A 27,124-nucleotide genomic window follows, 5' to 3' on the forward strand; every position below is an offset into this window, starting at 1 on the left:
CATCTCCTGCACCTTTTTTAAAATCTCAAACTTGAATCCTTTCAGGATTGACTCTCCTATACTACTCTGAAAATCGTAGCCTTACTTGTTCAGTTCTGAAGAATAATGACAGCAGATGTGTTCTGTTCAGCATACTGCATGAGATGGAGGCGGAGATTTCTAGAGGGGCATAAGGGAGTTAGATGCCCATTGACTTTCAATGGAAGTTGTGCAACTAATTTCCTTAGGCCACTTTGACCACTTGGGAGAATAGTTGGTACGTGTAGAGTCTCAACAAAAGGACATTTAATCAAGGTCAGGTTTTGTGAGGTTCTGGGCACCTTCAACGCCGATTGATGAAAATAGGGGTTGAGGCTGCTCAATATCTCACAGAATCAACCCCTAGAAAATCAGATCCTAAGGCATTACCAATTGCCCAGCAGATGATACATTCATCTATTAAAAAAAATATGCTACTCAAGGTAGACAGTTGGAAACACACCATCCCCTTCTAGCCAAAATTAAGAAACAGTTGATCTAACCATTAGCTTTTGCCAGTACAAAATAATTTTTCAAACACTCTTGTTATCAGGGCAAAATAAACTTTAAAATATTTTTAAACTGTGAAAAAATACAAGTAAATTTTTATTTAAAAATATATATATATTCCTTACTCCACATTTGTTTGTACAGATAGTTTTGTGTTAAAAGGACAAAAGAAAAAATAAAATAAACACATCAATAAAGGCATACTCAGACTATCAAATTATTTATATAGTGTATTTGGTAGAAGCATCTTTCTGTAAAACTGAGTAAAAGGAAGTTAATTATTCAGCTTTCATCTGCTCTCTAACATCAGAAGGCAAAGTTTCAAATAAAGTGTCTTCTACAACCAAGCCAGTCCGCTTCAAAGCCCTACACTCACCAAGTTCAGGCGGGAGAATTTCAAAGTGATTGCCTTTAATATCCAAATAGGAGAGGAATACTAAATTACCAATTTTAGGTGAAAGGACTGACAAGTTATTTTTCCCGATCTTGAGAGTCTTAAGTTTTTTGCAAAAGTATAATTCATCTGGCACACTCTCCACTTTGTTACAAGTGATGGAAAAATACTGTAAACTTTGCAGCACTCCTATTTCCGGTGGAATAAATCGTATATCATTGTAAGACAAGTCTAAGTATCTGATTTTGTTGCATAGGAATAGGTGGGATGGAAGAACCTCTATTTTGTTGTGACTAAAGGAAAGACGCTCTAGGCTAGTGAGTTTCTTTATATGCTCTGGGATATATGTTATACTGTTGTACCACAGTTTTAGGATTGTAAGTTTTCTCAGATATTGAAAACTAACTATTTCTTCTATTGATTTGAGGTTGTTTTCCTTTAAATCCAATTCCTGGAGACTGAGAAGGCTAAAAACTGCATGAGGTATGCGCTCCAAATCACAGTGAACCAGCTCCAACTCTGTCAAGTTAACCATTTTCTTCAGGTTATTGAGCATCACTAATTTGGTGCCATCGTTATGGATACACATTTTTTGAAGATGACTTGAAACATCAACTGCAGATTGTGGGATTTTGGATACATTGCTTTTAATGTAGAGAATTTTAAGGCTTTTAAGTTCCCGAAAAGACTCAAGAGTAATGTTTTTGGAAATATCATGACTGAGAGAACCAATTAAGTAGAGCTCTTCTAAATTTCTGAGCCCATACATCCAATGTGGAAGCTCTCTGATGTCATCAAACTTGACGCTCAAGATCTTCAGATTTTCCTTCAGAAAAGCCAAGGCAGCACTGTGGATCTTCACAGAACACTGGTACAAAGAGAGCTCTTGGAGATTATCCAACTGTGCAATGGTTGCTGGTATCATAACATTATTAATTATTTCAAGTTTTAAAGACTGCAGCTCTGTAATTTCAAAAACAGTGTCTGGAAGTCCAGAAAGCATGAAGAGCTGCAGTTCTAGCCGGTTATATGCATTTGTTTGTAGCCTCTGTCTCAATTTATCCGCAGTCCATTCATTGTTTAAGTTCAGCTGTTTCAGCTTGTTTTCACTGACTTCAGACAGGAACACTGCAAATCTCTTTGAATAAAGAGGGTCATATTGATCTATCATGTGAAGCATAAAAGCAAAGTCATTCTTAACATCTGGGATATCATCAATTCCAGTCTCTTGCCGAACATATTCAAAAGAATATTCCTTTAGTGAACGATAGAACAACCAATATAAAGTGTAAAGGCATGTTAGTCCATAGATGCTTACAAAGCACAGGTAGCAGAAGGAAAGTTTAGAGAACAGATGTGCCATGGTATGATTACAGGAAAAATTCTTATATCCTGTCATGTCCTGAATGTCAACATTACAGTCTACTGTAAATTGAACTTCTGAAACTAGTGCACTATTGTAAGCAATAATGATAAGGAATTTAATAACTTTAAGTACAGTCTGACGAACATACATAGCATAGAGCAGATCACTTTCTTCAACATGCAGTCGGAATTTCTTCACCTTTTCAAACAATGCTTTTGCCTGTTCTCCTTCTTTTTTATCCAGTGCCCCTGCTGTCCCTTTATCTACAACAAACTTTTCAGGTATCGATTTTAAAGACTGAGTCTTGACCAAAGTGCCTTCTGTGCTAGGTTGGATAGTATTTGACCTGCTTATGTTGTTCTTCCTGTTGTCCTTCTCTTCTGAGTCTTCCCCAGACACTTCAGATAATGCCCTTGTTGTCCAGGGAGAATCAAAACATTTCCCCAGTATGGAAATGAAGTGTTCAATTTTTGAGCTTGATCCAGGGAATTTGAACCAGAAGTTACTACATAGCATGAAGATCAGAGTATGTATCAGGACAAGGTAAGGGAAGTACTTTGCATACCAATGCAGGGCACGTTCATAGCACATTTGGTTTATAAAGCTATACTGCTGAAGGTCTAAATCAGTCTTTAGTCCTTTCATTTCAACAGTGGCAGGAGTAGTGGATGGTTTGGGTGGAGGAAGTGGGGTTGTATTTGGGACTGCATTAGACACATTAGGAATGTGAGCGTGGTTCTGTGAAGGCTGTATTCTTTTTGGAAGGCATATTATCTTGTCTTGCATAACCTGAAACACACCGAAAGATACACTTTCAAATTATGTAGAGATGATGCCTAATGTCATCACGGTTTGGATAATAGCATCAGCTAAATGTAATTTCTCCTTGACATACTCTATGCTGAGTATTAGTTCAGTGGTTAAATCCATTATTGTTATTTGTTATGTGCTAATCACGTGATTAATATATATGCTAAAAACTAGATTGTCTGACCTATTTAGTCGTTTCCATACTTATAAAAATCTTCCACATGTAAACAAACCTATGAAAGAGTAGCTCTGTCTTTGACTTCATGATCATTGCATGAATTCAGCACTAACCAATCAGATTTAAACCCACCACATATACACACAGGGGCTTATTCTGCCTGAGTGCCCACACTTCCCATTGGCTTCAGCAGGAGCTGAGGAAGCATGCCACCTAGCAGGACTGAACCCCACCATTATTTTTTAACTATCTCCAGCATGGTAACTGCTGAAACTTAGGCCATGTCTACACTTACCAGTAGATTGGCGCTGCTGCAATCAATGCAATGGGTGTCAATTTAGCAGGTCTGGTGAAGACGTGCTAAATCAATGGGAGAGTGCTCTCCAATCAATTTGTGTACTCCATCTCCCCGAGAAGAGTAAGATAAGTTGGCAGGAAAGCATCCCGGCTTGACAAAGCCCTGGCTGGGATGATTTAGTTGGGAATTGGTCCTGCTTTGAGCAGGGGGTTGGACTAGATGACCTCCTGAGGTCCCTTCCAACCCTGATATCCTATGATTCTATGATCTTCCCATCTACACAGCACGGTGTAGAGACTGTGGTAAGTTGACCTAAGCTATGTTGACTTCAATTATGTTATTCACATAACTTGGGTCAACTTACTGCGGTAGTGTAGACCAGGCTTAGAAAGCTCCTTTAGATACACTGAGCCAGATCCTCAACTCGTATAAACTGGTATAAAGCTCCAGTGAAGTCAACAGAGTTACCCCAATCAACATCAATTGAGGATCTGGCCCATTATCTTGAAATTGGATTTACACAATTGTAATAAACAGGAATGTAAATATTTGTCTGTGTCATTTGAATTGTTTTCACACACCATTTCCCTTGTGGTTTATTCAGTCAAGCAGTTAAGTATGCAAGTAACAAACTATGCTTTGTTCATGTCAACAAACACTTGGCTGCTGGCCCAAAAAGTGCCCTCGTGAAGTGGAATTTTTGAACACATATCACATACGCACATATCTTCTGTACACAGCAGAAGATATTTAAAAAATATAATACAAACAAACCTATAACTTATATCCTGCACAATTTGGGACATTTATCATTGAAATTCTGGAGAAAATTCCCTGCTGGTGTCAATGAGCAGAGCTCCACTGAAGTCTGCCAGTTTATGACAGCAGAGAATTTGTCCCTTTAACTTCACTTCCTAGAGAATGTGAGTTCCACGTTAAGAGGTATTATTGGATCCAGCAGCGTCAGCTGGATCAAAATCCTGCTAAGAAAATGTGAATCGGTAAGAAACGGCATAGGGGTTAAACAGGAAATGATGAGGCTTATTTCATATCAGTGACAGGAACATATCACTGATTGTGGCATGCTCTATGGGTTTATGCAGAGGAGAAGCAGCCTCTGCCAAGTCATTATTCCCTGCATAGAGGGGCAGAGCAAAGGCTGTGGGAGGTATACTGCACCAGGTATAAGCCGAGCATAGGGTAAGTCCAGTGGTGAGCTGGAGCCGGTTCGCACCGGTTTACGGGAACCGGCTGTTAAATTTAGAAGCCCTTTTAGAACCGGTTGTCATGCGTGGGACAACCGGTTCTAAAAGGGCTTCTAAATTTAACAGCCGGTAAGTTGAAGTGACCCAGGAGCATAGCTAAGGGGGGAGCAGGGGGAGCGCCGCTCCCCCTGAGCACATTATCCAAAAGTGGCACCTTGAGCACCCACGGGAAAAATTTGGTGGGTGCAGAGCACCCACCAGCAGCTCCCCGCCCCGAGCTCACTTCCGCTCCGCCTCCGCCTCCTCCCCTGAACGCTCTGCCCCGCTTCTCCCCCTCCCCCCCACTTCCTGCGAATCAGCTGTTCGCGTGGGAAGCCTAGGAGGGCGGAGAAGCGGTGCGGCAGCTTCGCGCTCAGGCCCAGGGAGGCGGAGCAGAGGTGAGCTGGGGGGGGCGCTCAGGGGAACCGCTCCCCGCCCCAGCTCACCTCCGCTCCGCCTCCCTGGGCCAGAGCATGAACAGCTGATTCACGGGAAGCGGGGGGCAGCGAGCTCGGCCTGACCCGGTGCTCCAGGCGCTGCGTGGCGGCGGTGTGGCCTGGCTTCAGCAGAGCGGCACCGCTGTAGCGCCGCCAGCCACCTCCAGGCAGCGCGGTAAGGGGGCAGGGAGCGGGGGGCGGGGGGGTGGATAGAGGGCAGGGGAGTTTGGGGGGGTGGTTGGGGTGGGGGGGTGGATAGGGGTCGGGGCAGTCAGAGGGCGGGGAACAAGGGGGTTGAATGGGGGCAAGGGTCCTGGGGGAGCAGTCAGGAAGGAGGGGGGGTTGGATGGGGCGGTGGGAGGCAGTCAGGGGCAGGAGTTCCAGGGGTGGTCAGGGGAAAGGGAAAAGGGGTGGTTGGATGGGGCAGGGGTCCCGGGGGGGCATCAAGGAACGCGGGGGGTTGGATGGGGCCGGAGTCCCGGGAGGCGGGGGCAGGCCACGACCCCCTTGTGGGGTGAGGAGGGAACCGGTTGTTAAGATTTTGGCAGCTCATCACTGGGTAAGTCCTAACTGGAATGAGGAAAACTGGGAGTTAGATCATGATCTGATAGGTAGTTCCTGGGTCTGCACAACTGTGCACTGCCTCATACACAAAAAATCACAATTTAGGTGCCCCCCTCCACTTTTTTTTATTAAAAGGGACAGTTAATGTTTATGGGTCTAAACTTTGATCTACTCTCAAACCTGTTGGAAAGGTCCTTCAAATTTACAGATGTAAAAACAAAAAATATTCATGACTAAATAGCTATATATATTTTTTTAAATAACAGCTATTTTTGTGGAGCCCACAAAAGGAGCTTTCTGCTCCTTGTCAGATTTTGGCTCTGTAGCAACATTTAACTAACCCAGCAGTTAACATCAATTGTTTATGTACCAAGCATCCTCAAAATGTTTTGGCATGTAGGAGGCACAGTTATTAATTATGGGTGGTTATGAATAAAATAAGCATATTCATTTCAGCTCTATTCAAAACACAGGGGAAAAAATAAAATTGATGTTTGCCAAATGAAAAAAGACAAAAATATATTTTTAAGCCCTTAAGAAAGTTTAAAGAGTGAAAAACAAGAATTTAACTCTACGGTCAGGTTTGCTTTGAAAAATTGTTATGAAAAAAAGGCACAAAATCTCCTCACGCTCCTTTGCCATGACTGAGGATCATTAAAAAACAAATGGGCCAATTCCTCAGCTGGTGCAAACCAACATAGTTCCACTGACTTCTGATTTTCAGCAGCTAAGGGTCTGGGCCTTAATATTTTATTCATCTGTTCAAACAAATTACTCATCTGGGCCAGCAGATTTTGAATACAGCAAAAACAAAACTTGACAATGTTCTTCTAAAGAAGGCTCTGTCTGGCATTTTTTGAACACCCCAACAACATGCTTTTAAGTTATACTTTGTTTAATTTACCTGTAATGTACATCCAAATACACCAATCATCAGCATGGCTACTGAGAGATAGTCCGTAAACACATCCCACCATGGCTTCAGTACTCTGAATGCCGGCTGCTGTTCAGAGAACTGACGAAATTCGGTAACAGGAATCATGTTTCTGAAAGACAGTCAAGCAAGGCTGGTGTTTAGTCATTTCATGCTATCCTCCTCCATTCGATATGACTCATGAAAAAAGATATTTGACTCACTGGGGGGTGGGGGGAATGCTATTTTGACCTTCTACAATCATTAGGCATTCTGTGCTTCACATCCTGCCCTCCCAGTTCCTTGGATCTAAAAATGGGCATAATCGTCACCTCACAAGGGTGTTGCTGGATTATTCATTCATAGCCATAATGTGTTTGGAGATCCTGGGATAGAAGGCACTCTAAGCATGAGTTACATTAACATATTGTCTTCATAAATCCTTCAGACTTCATACACTGTCAATGAAACCACTACAACTGAAGCATTACTTCACAAAACCATATTAAAAATCAGAGATATTTATGAGGCAGTGTCCGTATCCATAGATCTGCACTGATGCCCGGTTTGTTGCAGTAATGGTGATGGTATACAGCTCTCTTTATGACTCTCCAGCCAGGAGAACCCCTTCTGATATCTCTGTGTGCTTATCTCACAAAAACTCAGCAGAGAAACCAGGGAAAAGTGTTTCTTCAAAAGAGGAAGAGCTGGTGTGAGTGACTAATAGGACAAACCTTCTCTTCACTCTTTTTTCTTTTAGAAAACAGTGGAAAAATCCATCCCTTTAAATTATATGACCAGCACTTAGCAGTGGAGCACTGTACTTTAGGTATCCTTTACCTGACAGCATCAGAGTGCCCAAAAGTGTCACACAGAGGAAAGACTCTTGAGCAAGAGCTAAAGCATGACATAAACTGAGTACCAGAATTTGTACTATTTAATGGCCATTGCTAGGAAGACTCCTTCCTTCCTTTTCTTTATTTCCAGCACAAATCTAAATAATTTTGGAATGCTATTCCATCAGATTTTATTTTAAAATTGTTATTTTTCTATCAAACACTCATAGACAGATACATTCTTTAAAGAATATATAAATACAATTTTAATCTATTAGATGCCATTTAGTGATCCCTGATGAAGCTTTGCTATTTACATGGCTGTCAGCTCAGGCATTGGAAGCTGGCATTTTGCTGACAACAGAAGTACCGCCAGCTCCAAACATTCAAAAATCCTGCAGATCATGAGACTGGCTTTGAAATCATTTTTTGTTTTGTTCTCATAACAACTTGGGGGGGGGTTGATTATTTTGTGGGGTGTTTTTTGTTTTGGGGGAGGGGAGGTGTTGTGTCTTCTGGCATCAGATCCTGTAGGGTTTCATATTTTCAAGCTTTTCTCCACAACTATGAGGGGTAGAAATTTTTTTGTAAACCAAAATTGAGATTCTCACACAATCTTATGACTCCAGAAGGAAAGCTTTAAGAAAAGCGCCTAATGTCATGAGAGTTGGCAACACACAGCAAGAAGTGCACTGAGTGTAGGAGTAGATGGGATGGAAAATCATTCTGCACTGAAGTCAGTGGGAAGCCCGGATAAATCTGAATTCTGGTTTCGCTATGTATTTGTAAGTAGTTTTGTTTTATCATAACTGTGTTTGATTACTTTATAGGTAGGTAATTGATGAGGAATTTAGATGAAGACATATAGTCTACGCCACCACAAGGAAATGCTCCTCGGATCTCCTTCCCTTCTCCTCCAGTATACTGGATAATGAGCATATGGAATGTCATATGGAATGTCAGAACTGTTCAAGAGCACATGACCACGTCACTGTCTAGTTGGTAGTCCACAGATGATGAGGGAGAACTTCCATGAGGAAAGTCTCTCGCAGGTCCATCTGTGGAGAAGGATGATCTGAGTATACCTAAGTGACAATACTAGAACAGCCTGAAAATTTTCAGATGCAATGTTTTTCTGTCAGAAAACATCATATTGAAGCATTCCATGGGAAACATCAAAATTTTGGCTTTTTGTTCTGATTTGGAACAAAAATTTGGAATGTTAGAATTTCCCACAGAATGGAATTTTTTGTCCGAACCAGCTCTAGATAATACTTAGCCCCATTATTGTTGCACAGTAGAAAGTTTATAGATTGGTTACTTTAAAAATAGAAACAGACCAACTGATCTTTTTAAGTCAAGATCTACAGCACCTGAAAATTAGTAACCATTCTTTCAGACTAGAGAACCTCACCAGGGAAGAAAAGCACTCAGAAAAGTATTGAGATGAACTGGAAAAAAATGACTATTAAAAAAACTTGTCGGGGTGAGTCAATCTAGTGTTTAGTTTTGTTGTGACAACTATATCAGAATGCTATTTAAGGCACTGTTCAGCATTCTTTACTCAATATATGGTCCCAATGGTGGATGTGAATGAACTAATGACAGTATACAATGAATACAAGGAACAGGAATTGAATTGTGTGTCCTTTGTCCATAGAGTGGGGACTTTCTACGCTTGATCCTTCTTTTGCAATATTTTGCAAACATGGATATTTGCAAGATGGAGACTGGTCACAAAGGTATGGAATATTTGAGACATTTTCTATCATTCTCTCAAGAAACTCAATCATTTCTCCCTCTAATGGCAGGCTACCTTTGTGGTACTAGAAGTCACAGCAGAGACCTATAAGAAATTCAAAGGAAGGTATCTGTATTCTGTATTTTACAACGCTGCTGGATTGAATGATTGCACGAAAAGTGGATACATATAACTACCACTCCTTTTACAACAGTAGCTTGCTTTTACACATTACGCTTCTAGCCCTGTTACCATGCAGACTCCTTGGAATTCCATAACCAGAGGATTCCAAAGCTTCAGAAAAACAGACTGCGTGTTTATCTTCTTCAAAGAATTGCTAAAGAACTCCTCCAGGCTGCACAAGGACTCTGACCCTAAAGAAGTGTTACATTCAAACAGTATTTTATTCATAGATCTATTTCCAATCCGATGCGACAAGGACTTTGCAAACGGAAAAGGTTCAGATTCCATCTATATTCTGCTGACTATTTTAAACAAGTCAAAACAGAGATAGTTTAAAACCAATGCCACATTTCAGGACAAAGATCAACACATTAACTACTGGAGTTTCTCTTATGTTATTATTAAAAGGAATTGCAATATTAAAGATGAATTTAAACATTGTGGGTTAGAATTTCAGCTGGTGTAAATTGGTACTGCTCCACTGACTTCAATTCAGTTGCATCCAGTTACTATTTACAGGCACAATACCCAATAGTTTAGGCATAAGCTTTGACCTGTATTAAATGTCATTATAATCTGGTTGGAGAATCTCTGAATTCTAAATACTCTTAATTTTCTTAATTAAAATCATCACTCTCGTTCTCTTTTCTCTCTTGCTTCCCCTACCCCACCTTGCTCTCCAGAAACTTAAAAAAGAAAGGGAGGTATGAGCTAGACTATCTGGCATTCTGCTACTGCAGACAATTAAGAGAAGAAGCCCAAGTTAAACTCTGTTCTGAGAACCAGCCAATGGTGGTATACAAACAAGGAAGGATAAACACCACAAAACAAGCTGTACTAGCTTGTAAACAATTCAAAATAAAATTTAGGGTTTGCCACATGGAAAACTGGTGGGAGGGGGTCAATAGGGAAATATATTTTTAACATTTCTAGGGAGGTATTTCAAACAATGGAAAATAAAGGAAATTGAAAATTGATTCCGTGAATATGGGGCAATGAGAGGAGATGTGAAAATACAGGCGTGCAGAAGAATTTTGGGGAACCCTGAAATTCCACAGCAAAAGAATAGCACATGGAAAAGAAGGGGCCAATGTGGTCTTCTGAAGGAATATGAAGACAAACAAACAAACAGGCATGTGCTGGAAATGGAGATGTGGGGAAGAAGCAAACAAGAGCACTGAGAGCTGGTATAAATGGGCACAGCAACTTTGACTTCAGTGGAGCTTCACGCATTTACATCAGCTGAGAACTTGGCCCACAGAGTCAGTTAAGGCTTTCAGGAGCAGATGACAGCAGCAAAAAGCAGACTGAGTTAATGCAACCTAAAGGAGTTAAGGAGAATAAATAGATGAGGGTGGGGAAGAAGGGAATTGGAGACAAATTAGTCTCATTAATAAATGAGAGAAATTAAATCAAATGATGATTCTAAAATGGCTGCGCCATTGCACTAATCTGCCTGTTTGCAATTGGCCTTCATCAAATTAAATAAAGAAAAGTGGTATAGACAGTTAGGATGTAATGAAGGTTCTTGCCAATGCGGCTGAAGAGAAATGTGAATATATTTTATAGATCAGGAGATCCAGATGACGTGCATTTCAGGATATGAAGGAAATTAAATAATTCAATTCCTGAACCACTGACAGCTCACAGGAATACCTGCAGGGTGCAGCTGGGGAGGAGTGATGATAGCAGAGCAGGGTTTTCCATTCACCGACTATCCCCTTGTGGGGCTGATATCCTCAGGCCCATGACAGAGAGGTAGTTTAGTAGTTTATAAGAGCTTTACTATATTTTTTCTCCAGTGTGTCTTTGTCAAGTGTCTTGAAAAATACTTTATAATTAAAAACAACACACACAAATGCATCTAAAATACAGTCCTGAATTAAAAAGCTACAGCCAATAATAGTGCGAGTATAGCCTTCGGGTCTAACAACAGGCTACTGTGGTCATTTTTAAAGATTCCTTTTGAGTAACATACTTCATTCTATGTAGTGGATAAATACTAACCTTTAAGTGCACAAGGGGGTTGGTCAAATGAAACTGCTGTGCATGTTTAACTTACCTGTCTCTGCTTTCTAGATGCAATTTAAATAGGCGCTATGATTGGAAAAGTAGATTCAATTAAATATAAAGAATGAACTGGATAGTGTCCCTTTATTTTATCTATTGCAAGCTCTTTGGGATAGGGAGCATGTCTTTGTAGATGTCTGTATGGCCACTTAGCATATTTTCTTCATGGAACACCCAAAAATAACAAAAAGTTGACACCAAGATGGCTGCTTGTATAGAGTTGCTTTTCCCAGGTTCTTTAAAGCCAAACAAATGTGTTGTGCACAGGTGACATGCAGGAGATGGAAGGATGGAGTTCCCCTTCCCTGTACCAGCAGGTGGATCAACCCCTCTGGGAGAATAACTGCAGTCTCCAGGATGTGGCAGAGGCTACCGACTGCTCTGCGCCCCCTAAATGGGAGACTTCAATCAGGGGGTTGGTATCATTTGTTGACCCTCTGGTAGGCCCCATCTGTCCCAGCCACCTTCCACACTATCCCCATATCCTCGCTGAACAATGCCCCAAGACTGGGTCCCCATATCCAACTTCACTACAGCTTGTCCGCTACATAAAGTATAAAATGGCAGCTCCACTGATTTTTGTTTTTTTACATGACCACCCACAGGGGAACAAGATTTGCCACTCCAAGAGTAATGGGTCTGCCAAACTGCAGAGTTTTTCACTACAGGTTGAGCCCTTGTCTATTTTTATTCTTCATGTGGAACAAGATAATCAATTGTGTTACAACACAGGGAGGCAATCATTATTTATTGTGTGTGTGTTACAGTCAGGGCCTCATTGTGCTGGATACAAACATTTAATAAGACAGTCCCTGCCCCCAGGAGCTCACTGATGCAACAGGGAGTGAAGAACACAATGGAGGAGGAGAAGAGGGAAGATGAAGATGATGGTAACAGGAAGACAGGGTTGCAGGTATAATTAACTAAGTACACCTTGGAGGCTTGAAAGGTGTGGGATTTCTTAAAATAACCAGCTAGGAGATATAAAATTATTCATTAGCTGGCAATACATTTCACGGTCATGACACTGCATCAGTATAGGATAGAGAATCAATCCCATCACCTCTTGAGGGTGTGTCACAAGGCTATGGACTTGATCCCGCTCCTCTGAAGTCAGTGGGAATTTTTTCCATTGACTTACAGGGGCATACAGTCAGGCTGGCTCCAGCTGAGGGCAGAACAGCAGCAGAGCTGGGAGGGGAAGGTTTGTGCGTCAAGACTATTCTGTGATTTTGGGACAGATGGTAACCATGGGGGACTTCACTCTATTTCAAACCAGGAGATCCACTGATGGCAGAAAGTGCTGGGCCAGGCAAAAGTAGTTCTCTTTGCTGGCTTAAATATACTGTTTGTGTTAGTATGAATTATGAAGTGTCTTTTCGGAAAACTGCTGCAAGTAGGTCTCTGGCCTGGTTCCCATACACAAATTATGGAACATTAATCTTCATTAAAAAAAAGCAGAGAGCAATGCATATTTAACATACAGGCTGTGGTAATTATGAGCAGCAATGAACCTGTGGCCTGGTAGCTGGGCGCTGACGGAGTCTGTAAGCATTTATGTTCCTTGTATTGGATGAGTGCTGGTTACACCGAGTATTACTTCACATAAAACATTACACTGCACACTCCTGAAGTTGGAGCACTTTGTCACAGATCATAAACATTTGTTACTCTGAGTAATATTTTAGTGCAACTGTCAAGGGGTACTGTAATGTCTTTGGCCTTGGGCAAGGCACCATGTTAAGGAAACAAGCTAAACTGTTTAACGACAGAGGGCCCAATTCTGCAGTTCTGAGCAGCTAAATCTTCCCAATAATTTTTTTGTTTTTGTCTGCACAGACTACAGGATTCAGCTCTTTGGCCAGCTAGAGCAGATAAGACTAAATTATGGCCACAGTTCTGCAGCCAGATCCGCATGGGTGTGTCTGGGGTGCTGAGTTAGGCAAAAATCACTGCACCCATGTGGAGCCTCATTGATTACAACCAAGTTTTCCTAGACTGAACTGTAGCAGAATAAGCAGGGCTGGCGCTACCATTTATTGAGGTTATCCAACACTTCCCATTTTAAGACCTTGTTTCAGTTTGTCATAACTTTGCTGAACTGTTTGGCCTGAAATTTTGCATGCGGGGTGTCTGCCTCAGTCTGAAATAGTTGCTGGTTTTTTTAGAAGAAAAACGTAGCCAATATGGTTCCACTGTTTCTGAGAACAAGGTTGGGGAAAAATACATTTTGCCCATATTAAAAAATTCTTGAGACTTTTTCTTTGAAAGGCTTTGAAGCAGGGACTTGAAATTTGGTAGGACCTGGTGTTTGTGTCAGGGATGAACCTTTTGCTTCCATGCAAAAATCTGCCAAATTTGGCCAAGTTATAAGCCTTTGAAAAATTGCAGTTCAAACATGCTCAGTGGAGACTTCTTTGATTTAGTAGCTAGAAATAACTGAAGATTCCACCTTCACTGAGCATGCTTGAGCCTCTCATTGCTTCTAGTGCTGACCAGACTGTGAATACACCATGCCCACAGAGTGACTGAACATGCTCCATCCCCTCACAGCGCCTGTGTGTGACTGGACAGTGCACATGTGCCATTGCTGCAGAGTTACTGAGTATGCTCCAACCCCAAGCTATAGGGGCTCAGAAGGAATTTCTCTGTAATTGGTGCTCCCAGCTACTCCAGGCTGGGCACTGTAACTGACAGTAGGGAGCCTGTCTCTCCTGTGCTCTCAATGAACCCCAGCTCCTGCTGGCACCCAGTCAGCATTTTGGAGGACACCATCTGATTTGAATGTAGAGGGGACAAAGGACAGACCGACAAAGGAGGGAAAGGAATAAATTGGGACAAGGAGTCTGATGAGCCTGGGACTGGGGGAAAGAAACTGGGAGTTGGAGGCAGGAGACTGGAACTGGCTGGGAAAGCTAAAAATAGTACATGATCACATAATTGATAACTCTATCATTATTCATATGCACAAAAGGGATGAATTAAGGATGCACAGGCAACCTTAATTCTGGCATTTCCTAACGTTTGAGTGCTTGACTTTATCATCTTAACAATGTTCTTTTACTAGTGTGTGTGTGTGTGTAAGTAAAATATATAAGAAGGTCTTGGCTGACTTGTCTTTCTATTTTGGCAATCATTTTACTATATGTTTGAGTAGTGTCCAGCACAGTGGGTACCTAATCCTGACTGGGGTCTCTGGTTGGTCCTCTTGTAACACACAAATAACATGCGTAAATAAATAAAACTCCTACTACTAACTTTTTCCTATCTTTTAGGCATTTGAAGGGAACAATACATCTCAGAACGAATCATCCTCCCGTTAAGCTTTGAAGCCACAACTATTTTCTGTGAACTGGAAAAACTACAATGAATACAGATCATTTGTAAAGCTCTTGCACTTTTTGCCAGCTCTTCTTTTTTTGGTGAGCTACACTTAGTTCTGTTGATCATAACTAAGAATTTCACAGTGAAAAACATCAATATTTGGGAGCAAGGAATACAAACAAGTGTTGCTACTGCTCAGTAATAAACTCAATTTTAAAGAACTGGAAAGATTGTAAAAATACATTTTTAAAGATCCATTTATGTCAGCGGTGGGCAAACTTTTTGGCTTGAGGGCCACATCGGGGTTGCGAAATTGTATGGAAGGCCGGGTATGGAAGGCTGTGCCTCCCCAAACAGCCTGGCCCCATCCTCTCATCCGCCCACCCCAGAACCTCTGACCCATCCAACCCCCCCTGCTCCTTGTCCCCTAACCGCCCCCTCCCGGGACCCCCGCCCCTAACCACCCCCCCGAGACTCCACCCCCTATCCAACCTCTCCTGCTCTCTGTCCCCTGACTGCCCTGACCCTATCCACACCCCCGCCCCCGACAGGCCCCCCAGGACTCCCATGCCTATCCAACCCCTCCCCCCGCTCCCTGACCGCCCCCTCCCCACCTCCACCCCATCCAACCACCCCCTGCTCCCTGTCCCCTGGCTGCCCCTGGGGACCTCCTGCCCCTTATCCAACCCCCCCACTCCCCGCCCCCTTACCATGCCGCTCAAAGCAGCAGGAGCTCGCAGCCATGCCACCCGGCCAGAGCCAGCCAAGGGCCAGGCAGGACAGCCCCGTGGGCCGGATGTGGCCTATGGGCTATAGTTTGCCCACCTCTGATTTATGTCCTCAAAGCAGTCATTTTTAGGTCTATATGTTTACTGTATTCAAGAAACATTTTAAAACAAAATATTTAAAATTCATTTTCTTGGTGGATGGGGCTGATCAACAAATGTGGCCTAATGAGTGAGACAATGGAGTAAGAGTCAGGAGTCCGAGCCCCAGCTCTGTCACTGGCTCATTGCATGATCTCAGGCAAGCCACTTCATCTCTCTATATCTCAGCTTCCCCATCTGTAAAATGTGCATGATGAGGCTTACTACCTTTGTAAAGTGTGACAGGATGTGTGGATGAACAGTACTATATATTATTTTCTCTAGTTCTCTGGAAAGAATCGAGTCTGAGCTGGTAGTGACTGAAAATTGTTCTCTGATGGCTTTGTGAAATCAAGCTCATTTGATACCACAAAGAACAAAAATCCTCCACATCATAATTAGTACTAGTTGGCCTTCTGTGGAGGGACAACATTGAATTGTTCTGTAGAATGGATTATTCTCTCACCTTGAAACATGACCCTGCAGGTCAGGGTTCAGACAAAAAATGGGGCTTGATCCTACCATCTTTACGTGGGCAATGTTCATCATTGACTTTAATGGGAGTTTTCCTTAGATAAGGGCTGCAGGATGAGGCTTATACACTGTTCCCTGGACTATGCCTGTCCAGTGCAGAAACAGGACTTTTGTCTCCATGGCTATAATTCAGCACATTTCTACACACACAGCATTTAAAAAGATTCTCCATCACTTTCCAGTAAAACCCCGAGTTCTAAGATTCTGTTTACCCAGTTTCTAGGATCCCCAGGGCAAGGACTGGGGCTGGGGCCAAAACTTTTATATGCGACTAGTGATTTTGTGGCACTTGAGACACTTTAAAGAGTGGCAGATTTTCAGGACGTGCTGAACACTCACCTCAAAATCGTAGCTCTACTGAAATCATTGAGAGTTTAGCTATCGACTTCAGTGGAGCCAGGATTTCACCTCAGGTCTCTCCAGCTAGGAACCCACATTCACTAGTCACTTTTGAAAATCATGGCCTGTGTCATTCTGCAGACACATGGCACTATGTGCAGATGTTGGAAAACAATTATAGACACGACACATACCAAATACAGAGGAGGAAGTGCAAGAAATGTTTCTTGTTCTATTTTAAGTGTTTGTGACATCATCAACTGCTGCAGAAGAAACTCAGAGAACTAACTTCAAGACTCAACAGATAAAATCAGTTTCTCTTTGATTTATATGCTGTGTTTTAACATGTATGTAGCAGCAATTTCAGCCTACACGCAAGTGTATCTATTGCTGCTGAGTTAGTAGCCCCAAAAAATATTCTTGTTGGTTTTTTTAATACATAAAAGCCATAATACCTTTTCATATGAGTAGCATAAACACATTTGCATGCTCAACTGCTCTCTCAACTTTATTGGATTACGGAAACACAAATGTAGGGCTGGATCATGCACCTTAAAACCTCACTGAGGTCAATGAGAATTGTGTGTGCACAAGTTATGCAGGACTGAGGAAAGGTTACTTAAACATATTTAGAGAAATAGTAAAGTCCCCAATTTTTCTGTCCCAAAAGAGAGTGCTTCAAAGGGCATATACAGCATTTTGCAGCTTTGGGAATAACACTCTTATCTTAACAGGGTTAACATATCTTTCAAGCTTAGAACTCTGCTCACAGAGCAGCAAAATGCTCTTTACATGATAAAAAAAAACCAATTAGATCAAACTCAAACATTGAGTAAGAAGAAATTATTCAAAAAGTGATATTTTAAGACATCCTAAAATTTGACAGACTGATTCAGAGAAGCAAAAGTTCTGCCAGGTTCTTCAGAATCCTTATTTAACATATTCAGATAGCATACACATAGGAATAATCCTCAATTTTAGAGGATACAAACATTGTAAAAAACAGTGCAAATAATTGATTAGAAATATGCAGGGGCCATAGCTTAATACATATATTCATTATCCATAAATCTGAAGGTGCATAAGCAAATTTCACTGATGTAATTAAAAATTAAAATCAACCATGACCAGGTCAGGAAACATAAAATATCTAAAGAGATCCATTCTGAGTCTCAAGCAGTTCTATCATCTGAAATGTTAAAGACCACACTGTAGTGGAGCCAAAGAAAATTAAAGAAGTGTCTGCTTTCATGATTTATGCCCTTTTCATATAAAGGATCTTTTCTTCTATCCCTTGCATGTGGTACAAGGGGACTTTTTAAAGTTTGCAGTATTCTTATAAAACATTAATCCCAATACACCTGGATAAACATACAGATATTTTCAGCCCGAAATGTATATCACACGTTTTTCTCCTTAGTGTAAAAAGCTTCCCACTAGAGACCACATTTGTAAGAGATCAATAATAGAAGCATAGCCCATTTTATACTAAGGGTATCATTTCTGACTGGGCAATAGGAAAGGCTAGTTTATACAACTTTCAAATTTTTAAAACTGATATAGTCTACACCAGGGGTGGCCAACCTGAGCCTCAGAAGGAGCCAGAGTTTACCAATGTACATTGCCAAAGAGCCACAGTAATACGTCAGCAGCTCCCCATCAGCTCTCCCCACCGCCTCCCGCCCACGGGCACAATCCCACTGATCGGCGCCTCCCCCACCCTCCCTGCACCTCCCGATCAGCTGTTTCCTGGCATGCAGGAGGCTGGGAGGTGGGGAAGGAGGGGGAGGAGCGAGGACATTGCAGGCTCAGGGAACAGGGTGGAGTCGGTGCCTATACAAGGAGCCGCATATTAACTTCTGAAGAGCCGCACGTGGCTCCAGAGCCACAGGTAGGCCACCCCTGGTCAACACACAAAAAAAAAAAAAAATGTAGGAATGCTTTTTTTTTTTTTAGGCACTCGGTCCAGATAATCTCCTTATTTCAAAATCCTGTTCTGAATTAATAGAAAAAGAAATGTTAACAGCCACTGTATATTGATAACTACTAACATTAAGTGGATTCTTACAAGTCATAAAGCTCAAAAGTTTGAAGGATCCAGAAAAATAGATCTGAGTCTGAACTCTTTATAGGACTGTTTCAGCTCATCGGGCCTGGTCTACGCTTACAATTTAGGTCGACATAGCTTCAGTGCTCAAAATGTGAAATATCCACCCAGCCCCCACTGTAGCTCGGGGGCATGGTGCTCCTACAGTGACGGAAAAGCTCCTTCCATTGCTGTGGGCTGTATTTACATTACGGAGTTATACCCACGTAGCTATGCCATCAAAGTTATTCCACTATAATCCCCATCGTGTAGACTTGGCCTCAGTGTCCAGCCAGGCCCTTCTGAGGGCAGATTAGAGTTTTCTTAACCAAAAAGTCTTGTTATATGACAAAACACAAAGTAGTCAAGCCTAAATTTTGCAAGATAAAAGCTTTAGTTGTCTGGAATTCTGATCATGATACAGCAGGTCTAGTAGGTTTCACAAAAAGGCGTTTAAAATGTATTTCCTCTGTTCTATTTTCAAGTGCATGAAAAGTATTTATCAGCAGTTCTATGGCACAATGCAAGAGGAGGGCGCAATTCACCAAAAAGTCATCAAGATTGATTGACCAATTAGAGGACTTGCCTAACAACTGTCTCTCTTCAGGTGACAAACAGAAGTTACATTTCTTACAGTTCAATATCTACTTTTTTGTTATTGCATTTCAACATGAAACATGGGCACTCCAGTGTGACATACCTGGTATGATACATGGGGCAGCACTTGACTCTTGGTTTGCTGCATTTAGCAGTTATGTTCAGCAGCATGCAAGTAGTCAGTCCAGATCAGATGCTAGATCTCCAAAGGGACTTGGGGTATGTCTACATGGAAACGCTACAGTGGGGCATAGTCACTTTACAGCGATAGAAGGGTTTCTTCCATTGCTGTAGTAAATCTACCTCCCCAAGAGGTGGTAACTAGGTTCATGGTAGAATTCTTCGGTTGACCTAGTAATTTCTACATTGGGGCTTAGGTCAGCTTAATTATATTGCACAGGGAATAAAATTTTTCACAGCTCTGAGTGATGTAGTTAAGCCGACCTAACTTTGTAGTGTAGACGAGCCCTTAGGCATTGCAATGCCTAACTTTTAGGTGACTTGCCACCAGTGGAATCCACAACCCCAATGTAGGCATATAGGCTCCCTATAGAATGCACGGGGAGAGAGATAGGCATTTAAGATTAGGATTCACAAAAACCAACACACTAAGTAGGGGAGCCACCTCAGCTAACCAGAGGAAATGCCAAGGAGACAGATGTAGCCTAAGTGCCCACGATCCAAATCTGGGCTGGATTTAGGTGCCTATCTGTGCCTGGGATTTTCAGCTGTGCACCCTCTCCCGGAGTTAGCCATCTAAGCTGTGGTTTGCAAGAAACAGAGGAGGAGGTGCTGGTGTCCTCCCTTATAACTTTTAGCCCAATGAGATGTGGGACACCCAGGTTCAAGTCCCCTCCTCTACCTGATGTGGCGAAGGGATCTGAACTTAGGTCTCCCCCACCAGAAGAGAACCCTAACCATTGGGCCCTGGGATATTCTGGGGGAGAGCACTCTCAGTGTCCCCTGTTTAAGTTGTTCTACTCTGTATAAATAATTAAATATGTACAGAGCCAAAGAGAGTGTGAGAATGACTCTACAACCCTGTGATTAGGGCACTCACCTGGGAGGTGAGAGACCCAGGTTCAGTCCCTCAGCTCCACTGCAAATTTAATTACCACCTACTCCTTCACAAGCCATTTTGTGTGAGGTTAGGCTTGCTCGGAGAATGCCTCCCAGAGCAGGCCCCTCAGGCGAGATAGGCAGAGGAACGCCTAGTTTGAGGATGTGGTTTGGCACTTTTATATAAGAATATAGTAGAGAAAAGCCAAAGAGAGTGTCTACTGGTCTACTTTCACCCACGAAAGCTTATGCTCCAATACTTCTGTTAGTCTTAAAGGTGCCACAGGACCCTCTGTTGCTTTTTACAGACTCAGACTAACACGGCTACCCCTCTGATACTTGACACCATGCAAGGCACTGCATTTAGCCGTATGGAATGGAAATCTATCAACCTCATGAAGAATCTTGCACAAATACAGAGAGATATCATCTTCCTTTCCAAATGCAAATGGATGGATATCATACCAAATGGACTGAAGGTGAAAAATCCATTGCTATCTACATACTGCACAGACCACAGTGAGAGATTATGCCACACACTATCAAAGAAACTGAGGAACCACCTGATCAGCATCCTATACAGCAAACAGAAAAACATCAAGAAAGAGCTCTCCAACCTGGAGACTTTCATAAATAACCAACCCTCCACACAAATGGACTTTACTAAAATAAGACAGGAGATCCACATTACACACTTCAGCTCTCTACTAAGGAAAAAGGACCGTAAGCTGTCTAAAATCCTACCTGCCACATGGGGCCACAACAGGGGTACCCCTAACTCACCCAGCAATATCGTCAATTTATCCAGCTACACACTCAACCCAGCAGAAGAGTCTGTCCTATCTCGGGGACTCTCTTTTTGCCCCAGCACCCCCACGAACATGATACAGTTCTGCGGTGATCTGGAAGCCTACTTTCGCCACCTCCAACTCAAAGAATACTTTCAAGATAACACTGAACAGCGCACTGATACACAGATACCCTCCCACCAACAACACAGGACGAAGAACTCCACATGGACTCCTCCTGAGGGTCGAAATGACAGTCTGGACCTATACATAGAATGCTTCCGCCGACGTGCACAGGCAGAAATTGTGGAAAAACAACATCGCTTGCCCCATAACCTAAGTCATGCAGAACACAATGCCATCCACAGCCTCAGAAACCACCCTGACATTATCATCAAAGAGGCTGATAAAGGAGGTGCTGTTGTCATCATGAACAGGTCTGACTACCAGAAGGAGGCTGCCAGACAACTCTCCAATACCAAATTCTACAGGCCACTTTCCTCAGATCCCACTGAGGAATACACTAAGAAACTGCACCATCTACTCAGGACACTCCCTACACTAACACAGGAACAAATCAACACACCCTTAGAGCCCCGACCGGGGTTATTCTATCTACTACCCAAGATGCACAAACCTGCAAATCCTGGACGCCCCATCATCTCGGGCATTGGCACGCTCACTGAAGGACTGTCTGGATATGTGGACTCCCTACTCAGACCCTACGCCACCAGCACTCCCAGCTATCTCCGTGACACCACTGATTTCCTGAGAAAACTACAATGCATTGGTGACCTCCCAGAAAACACCATCCTAGCCACCATGGATGTAGAGGCTCTCTACACAAACATCCACACACAGATGGAATACAAGCTGTCAGGAACAGTATCCCTGATGATGACACAGCACAACTTGTTGCTGAGCTCTGTGACTTTATCCTCATACACAATTATTTCAAATTTGGTGACAATATATACCTCCAGACCAGTGGCACCGCCATGGGCACCCACATGGCCCCACAATATACCAACATTTTTATGGCTGACCTGGAACAACGCTTCCTCAGCTCTCGTCCACTCACGCCCCTTCTCTACCTATGCTACATTGATGACATCTTCATCATCTGGACCCATGGGAAGGAGACCCTGGAAGAATTCCACAATGATTTCAACAGCTTCCACCCCACCATCAACCTCAGCCTGGACCAATCTACACAGGAAGTCCACTTCCTAGACACCACAGTACAAATAAGTGATGACCACGTTACCACCACCCTATACCGAAAACCCACCGACCGCTACGCCTACCTTCATGCCTCCAGCTTCCACCCCGGACACACCACACGATCCATCGTCTACAGCCAAGCGCTGAGGTACAACCGCATCTGCTCCAACCCCTCAGACAGAGACCAACACCTACAAGATCTTCACCAAGCATTCTCAAAACTACGATACCCACCCAAGGAAATAAAGAAACAAATCAACAGAGCCAGACGTGTACCCAGAAGCCTCCTGCTACAAGACAGGCCCAAAAAAGAAACCAACAGAACTCCACTGGCCATCACCTACAGTCCTCAGCTTAAACCTCTCCAACGCATCATCAGTGATCTACAATCCATCCTGGACAATGATCCCTCACTTTCACAGACCTTGGGAGGCAGGCCAATCCTCGCCCACAGACAACCCGCCAACCTTAAGCATATTCTCACCAGCAACCACGCACCGCACCATAACAACTAACTCAGGAACCAACCCATGCAACAAACCTCGATGCCAACTCTGCCCACATATCTACACCAGCAACACCATCACAGGACCTAACCAGATCAGCTACAACATCACCGGCTCATTCACCTGCACGTCCACCAATGTTATATATGCCATCATGTGCCAGCAATGCCCCTCTGCTATGTACATTGGCCAAACTGGACAGTCACTACGCAAGAGGATAAATGGACACAAGTCAGATATCAGGAATGGCAATATACAAAAACCTGTAGGACAACACTTCAACCTCCCTGGCCACACAATAGCAGATGTAAAGGTAGCCATCTTACAGCAAAAAAACTTCAGGACCAGACTCCAAAGAGAAACTGCTGAGCTCCAGTTCATTTGCAAATTTGACACCATCAGATCAGGATTAAACAAAGACTGTGAATGGCTATCCAACTACAGAAGCAGTTTCTCCTCCCTTGGTGTTCACATCTCAACTGCTAGCAGAGCATCTCACCCTCTCTGATTGAACTAACCTCGTTATCTCCATACTGATTTATACCTGCCTCTGGAAATTTCCATTACTTGCGTCTGATGAAGTGGGCATTCACCCACGAAAGCTTATGCTCCAATACTTCTGTTAGTCTTAAAGGTGCCACAGGACCCTCTGTTGCTTTTTACAGATTCAGACTAACACGGCTACCCCTCTGATACTCTACTGGACAAGTTTAAGTTTAAAGAAGCTTCCTTTGGCAGAGAACAACACTGGTAACAGTGCCTGGCCTGCCCTGGGAGTGAATGATCCCACTAATGGAGCTATGTCTGAAGGTACAGCAGGTACACACTGCACACTCAGAGCCCAAAAGAGTGATGCAAGCAAGCCTCATATCTTGTCATTTTTAGGGGAGAAAAAGACCTGATAAATCCACAGCATCAACGGTATTCAGAGGTCCCCATTCGCTGTGCCACGAGTTCCCAAATAGTGTTATGTCACAAGATCTCAAGACAGAGAGGTTAAGGATGAACTGCAGAGAGAAGCTTTCAGTGCATCAAATGTGTGGAGTTAAATGCTGATTGAAAAGTTTCCATGGAATCTTTTTGTGGTGGAAAATGGTTCCTCAACTACACTGAGATTTTCATGAAAAAAAATCTCTTTCCATTGAAAATTTTGGGGGTTTCTTAGAAAACCTGAAAACCAAACATTTTTCAGATTTCAGAAAGTGAAAAATGTTTGGTTTTCAGGTTTTCTAAGAAACCCAAAAAAGGTAAAAAAAAAAAAAAATAATTTTGAATGAAAAAAAATCAGGTTCATCAAACTTTTTAGCAGAGAGAAAGAAAGAAAGAAAGAAAGAAACCCTCTCCAGACCAGCTCTAGAATTAAATACAGTAACACAGCTCACACTATTGTGAGTTGTTCTGACGAATTACCTCTTTCATTTCCCTTCACATTCAGAGGTGTTTGGTTGGGAAGCATATTTCTTCCAGTTCAGGAAGGCCAAGTTTCACTGCCTCTGAAGTAAAGCAGTGTTTTTCTAAGGTCACTGCACAACACTGCTCAAAGAAAGGCAAGGTTCTGCATCTCCAGCAGTCCTGACACTTTCTGGCCCACGTGATCACAAGACAGTATAATGCTACCTATTGACCATCCAGCCACCTGAGTTTTGTTTAACTTTCTCATGTCTCCACCCAACACACACATTTACTACAAAAATATATCCACTAATATGGGCATACATTTTAAAAAGTGATGAGGGATTTTGGATGCCTCCATTTTTGGGAGCCCAGCTTGATGCACACTAAAGGGGCCTGATTTCCAGAAAGTGCTGAGCACCCAACTAAGTACCTTTGTGATGAAACTCAGAAGGATTCTTCTGATTGCCTCTATTGGGAACCAGGATGCACTGGTCACAAATACTGTATGTACAGAGTAATTAGATTTTTAGGGTTGGGAACCAAAAGTTTAGATTTGAAACCAATTCACAGGACAATAGTAAATAATACCATAAAATCTAAAACTGCATATGAGCTCCAGTGGCTGCCTTTAAACACTCAGATATTGAAGGAGAACAAAGCAAAAACTTCAGCAAACTTTTTAACAGAATCAGAGTGAGACTGGAAAAGGAAATGATTCAGACAACACAGGTGCTCAGTACAAGGCCTTTATGCTTCAGTGGCGACAATTCAGTCATGTTTACTCATAAGCAAGTTGCCATTAGTTTAGAAATCATAATAGGGCCCAATTCTGTGACATGCTCAGCATCCACCACTCCTCTTTAAGGTCCAACCCTGCACCACTGAAGTGAAAGAGAGCGTTTTCAGTAGATGCAGACCATTAAGTAGGAATGAGGAATGCTGGACTTTTAACTACACGGATTAAGTCCAAAAATGAAATTAAAATACATAGATTTTTTAACTGAGTTTTATTACATTTGAACAGCACACATTTTCCTTAGCTTTGTTTGCAATTTCCACCCCCAACTGTTCACATGTATCTATTTTTTTAAAAGAGCTTTTCTCTTTCTTAGCATACTCCATAGTATCCTAAAAACCTAAGTGATCTATACAAGCAAAGGTTTACATTTATTTCTAATGGTGCTATTCCAAATGTTATGTTCTCCGACATCTAACGTAAATTTCGTAAGAGAATACAAAACAAGTCTATAACCCAAGTACTTGTTTGTGAGATAAAAATCATCAATTTTGAAAAAAAAATTCCTAATAGAATTATTATAAAGTATATTTGGCAGATTTTCATAAACTACTCATTTTGCTTGGTCAACTCTGTTTGGTTAACTGGATAAATTACATTTATAATGAACAAAAACATCCATCACATTATAGCATTAGCAAAGCTATTTTAAACTGATCTCGAAATCAGGGTCCTTTTAATTTTTGACAAAAATCAGAGCCATGTATTCTCGAGCCATGGATTCTCTAGCCTTTAACTATATTTTCTCTTCAGTCATCCCTTTTCATTATGCTGGGACCTTACTGCTAATTACCAAACCTCACATATAACAAATAAGAGCTAGAAATACAATAGGCTCACAATACGAATGAGAAATACGCATTTTGAAATTTCTAATATAAAATATTCTACTCGTCCGAGCTCAGACCTTCTGAAGTGCTAATCAAATCCATGACTTATAAACCCCTTTTCATAGATTCCTGATGAAGCTTGGAGTACATAAAAAGGCCTGGAATAATTCTTGTTTACAGGATTTTTGTTCATGTCTCTGTAAAGTGATATACGGAAAGCACTGTCGAGGGCTTGCATATTCAAAGCTTTCCCTTATTTGTGTCCTCTCCCCCCGACAAATATAAACAAAAACGGGTTAACTCAACTAATCCATATGAATCGCGACTATTTTATCTTTCAACTACTGAGACTTCTTCTTTTATCTGAATTCTTCGTAAATCAGAAGAACGGGAACAAGAAAACATGTCACTCACACTAGAAGCTGCTTCTGTTTTCCTTTGCTGTACCGCTACTCCTCAGGGCTGCTTTTACCATGGTAACTCAAGCCTATTGTTTCTAAACAGAAAACCAAATGTCCAGAATGGCTACAGGTTTCAGCGCTGGGAGTTCGTCTGTTGTCATCTACAATGGCTTTATGTTGATGGCAACCCTAAAACGTACCGTGTCAGCAGAGGAAATTCTGAGATTCCAGATAAAGTTTTGCTCTCACAGTGCTACAGAAGACGGGGGGGGGAGGGGGGGGGGAGGAGGAGGAGATGGACTGTGCACAATGAAATATCGAAACGTTCTCGGTTTAAACCAGCTCTTCAGTGATGGGTGCAGGTGGGGGGAGAGGAGAGAGTCCCCTAGTGCCTCTGGCTGCACTCACCGACTTCCTGGGCTCTTTAGCTGGGGGAAACAGGCGACCCCCTCCTCTGGCTGCTGGAGGAGCCCAGCTCTGCGCGGCTGCCAACAGAGCAGCCCTGCCTGCATCGGAAACGCAGCTGCCTGCCCCGGTTAGCAAGAGGCAGGATGGGCAGTTCCCCAGCCTCCCACCCCCCGGGAGAGAACGAGCGGGACCAGGGCTCCTCTGCCCTCCGGGCAAGCGGGGGAAAGGCCTCCGGGCTCCTCTGGATGCTTCCCAGCCCCCCGAGCAGCCCCACCTCGACGGCGCCAGCCCTGCCCGCTTCCAGGGCTTCCCCAGCGCCCGGAACCCGCGGCCGGCACCTTCCCCGGGGCAGTACCTGGAGGCTGCGGGCGAGGTCGGGCTGGGGGCGCGGGCCCGGGGCCAGATGCCG

The 27,124-nt window shown here is 42.7% G+C and overlaps 1 protein-coding gene across 1 annotated transcript; it reads right to left on the reverse strand.

The window, feature by feature from the left end:
- Positions 1-620: 620 nt before the first annotated feature.
- Positions 621-26,389, reverse strand: LOC112109888 (volume-regulated anion channel subunit LRRC8C). The gene is made up of 3 exons (XM_024204615.1): positions 26,321-26,389; positions 6,724-6,865; positions 621-3,077 (listed from the first exon to the last, which is right to left on the reverse strand). The coding sequence occupies exons 2-3, from the start codon at positions 6,859-6,861 to the stop codon at positions 807-809; spliced, it is 2,409 nt and encodes an 802-aa protein (XP_024060383.1). The 5' UTR covers positions 6,862-6,865; positions 26,321-26,389; the 3' UTR covers positions 621-806.
- Between the last annotated feature and the right edge of the window lie 735 nt (positions 26,390-27,124).

This window comes from Terrapene carolina, unplaced genomic scaffold (assembly GCF_002925995.2).
Source record: "Terrapene carolina triunguis isolate 2854851 unplaced genomic scaffold, T_m_triunguis-2.0 Scaffold210, whole genome shotgun sequence".
Lineage (NCBI taxonomy): Eukaryota > Metazoa > Chordata > Testudines > Emydidae > Terrapene > Terrapene triunguis.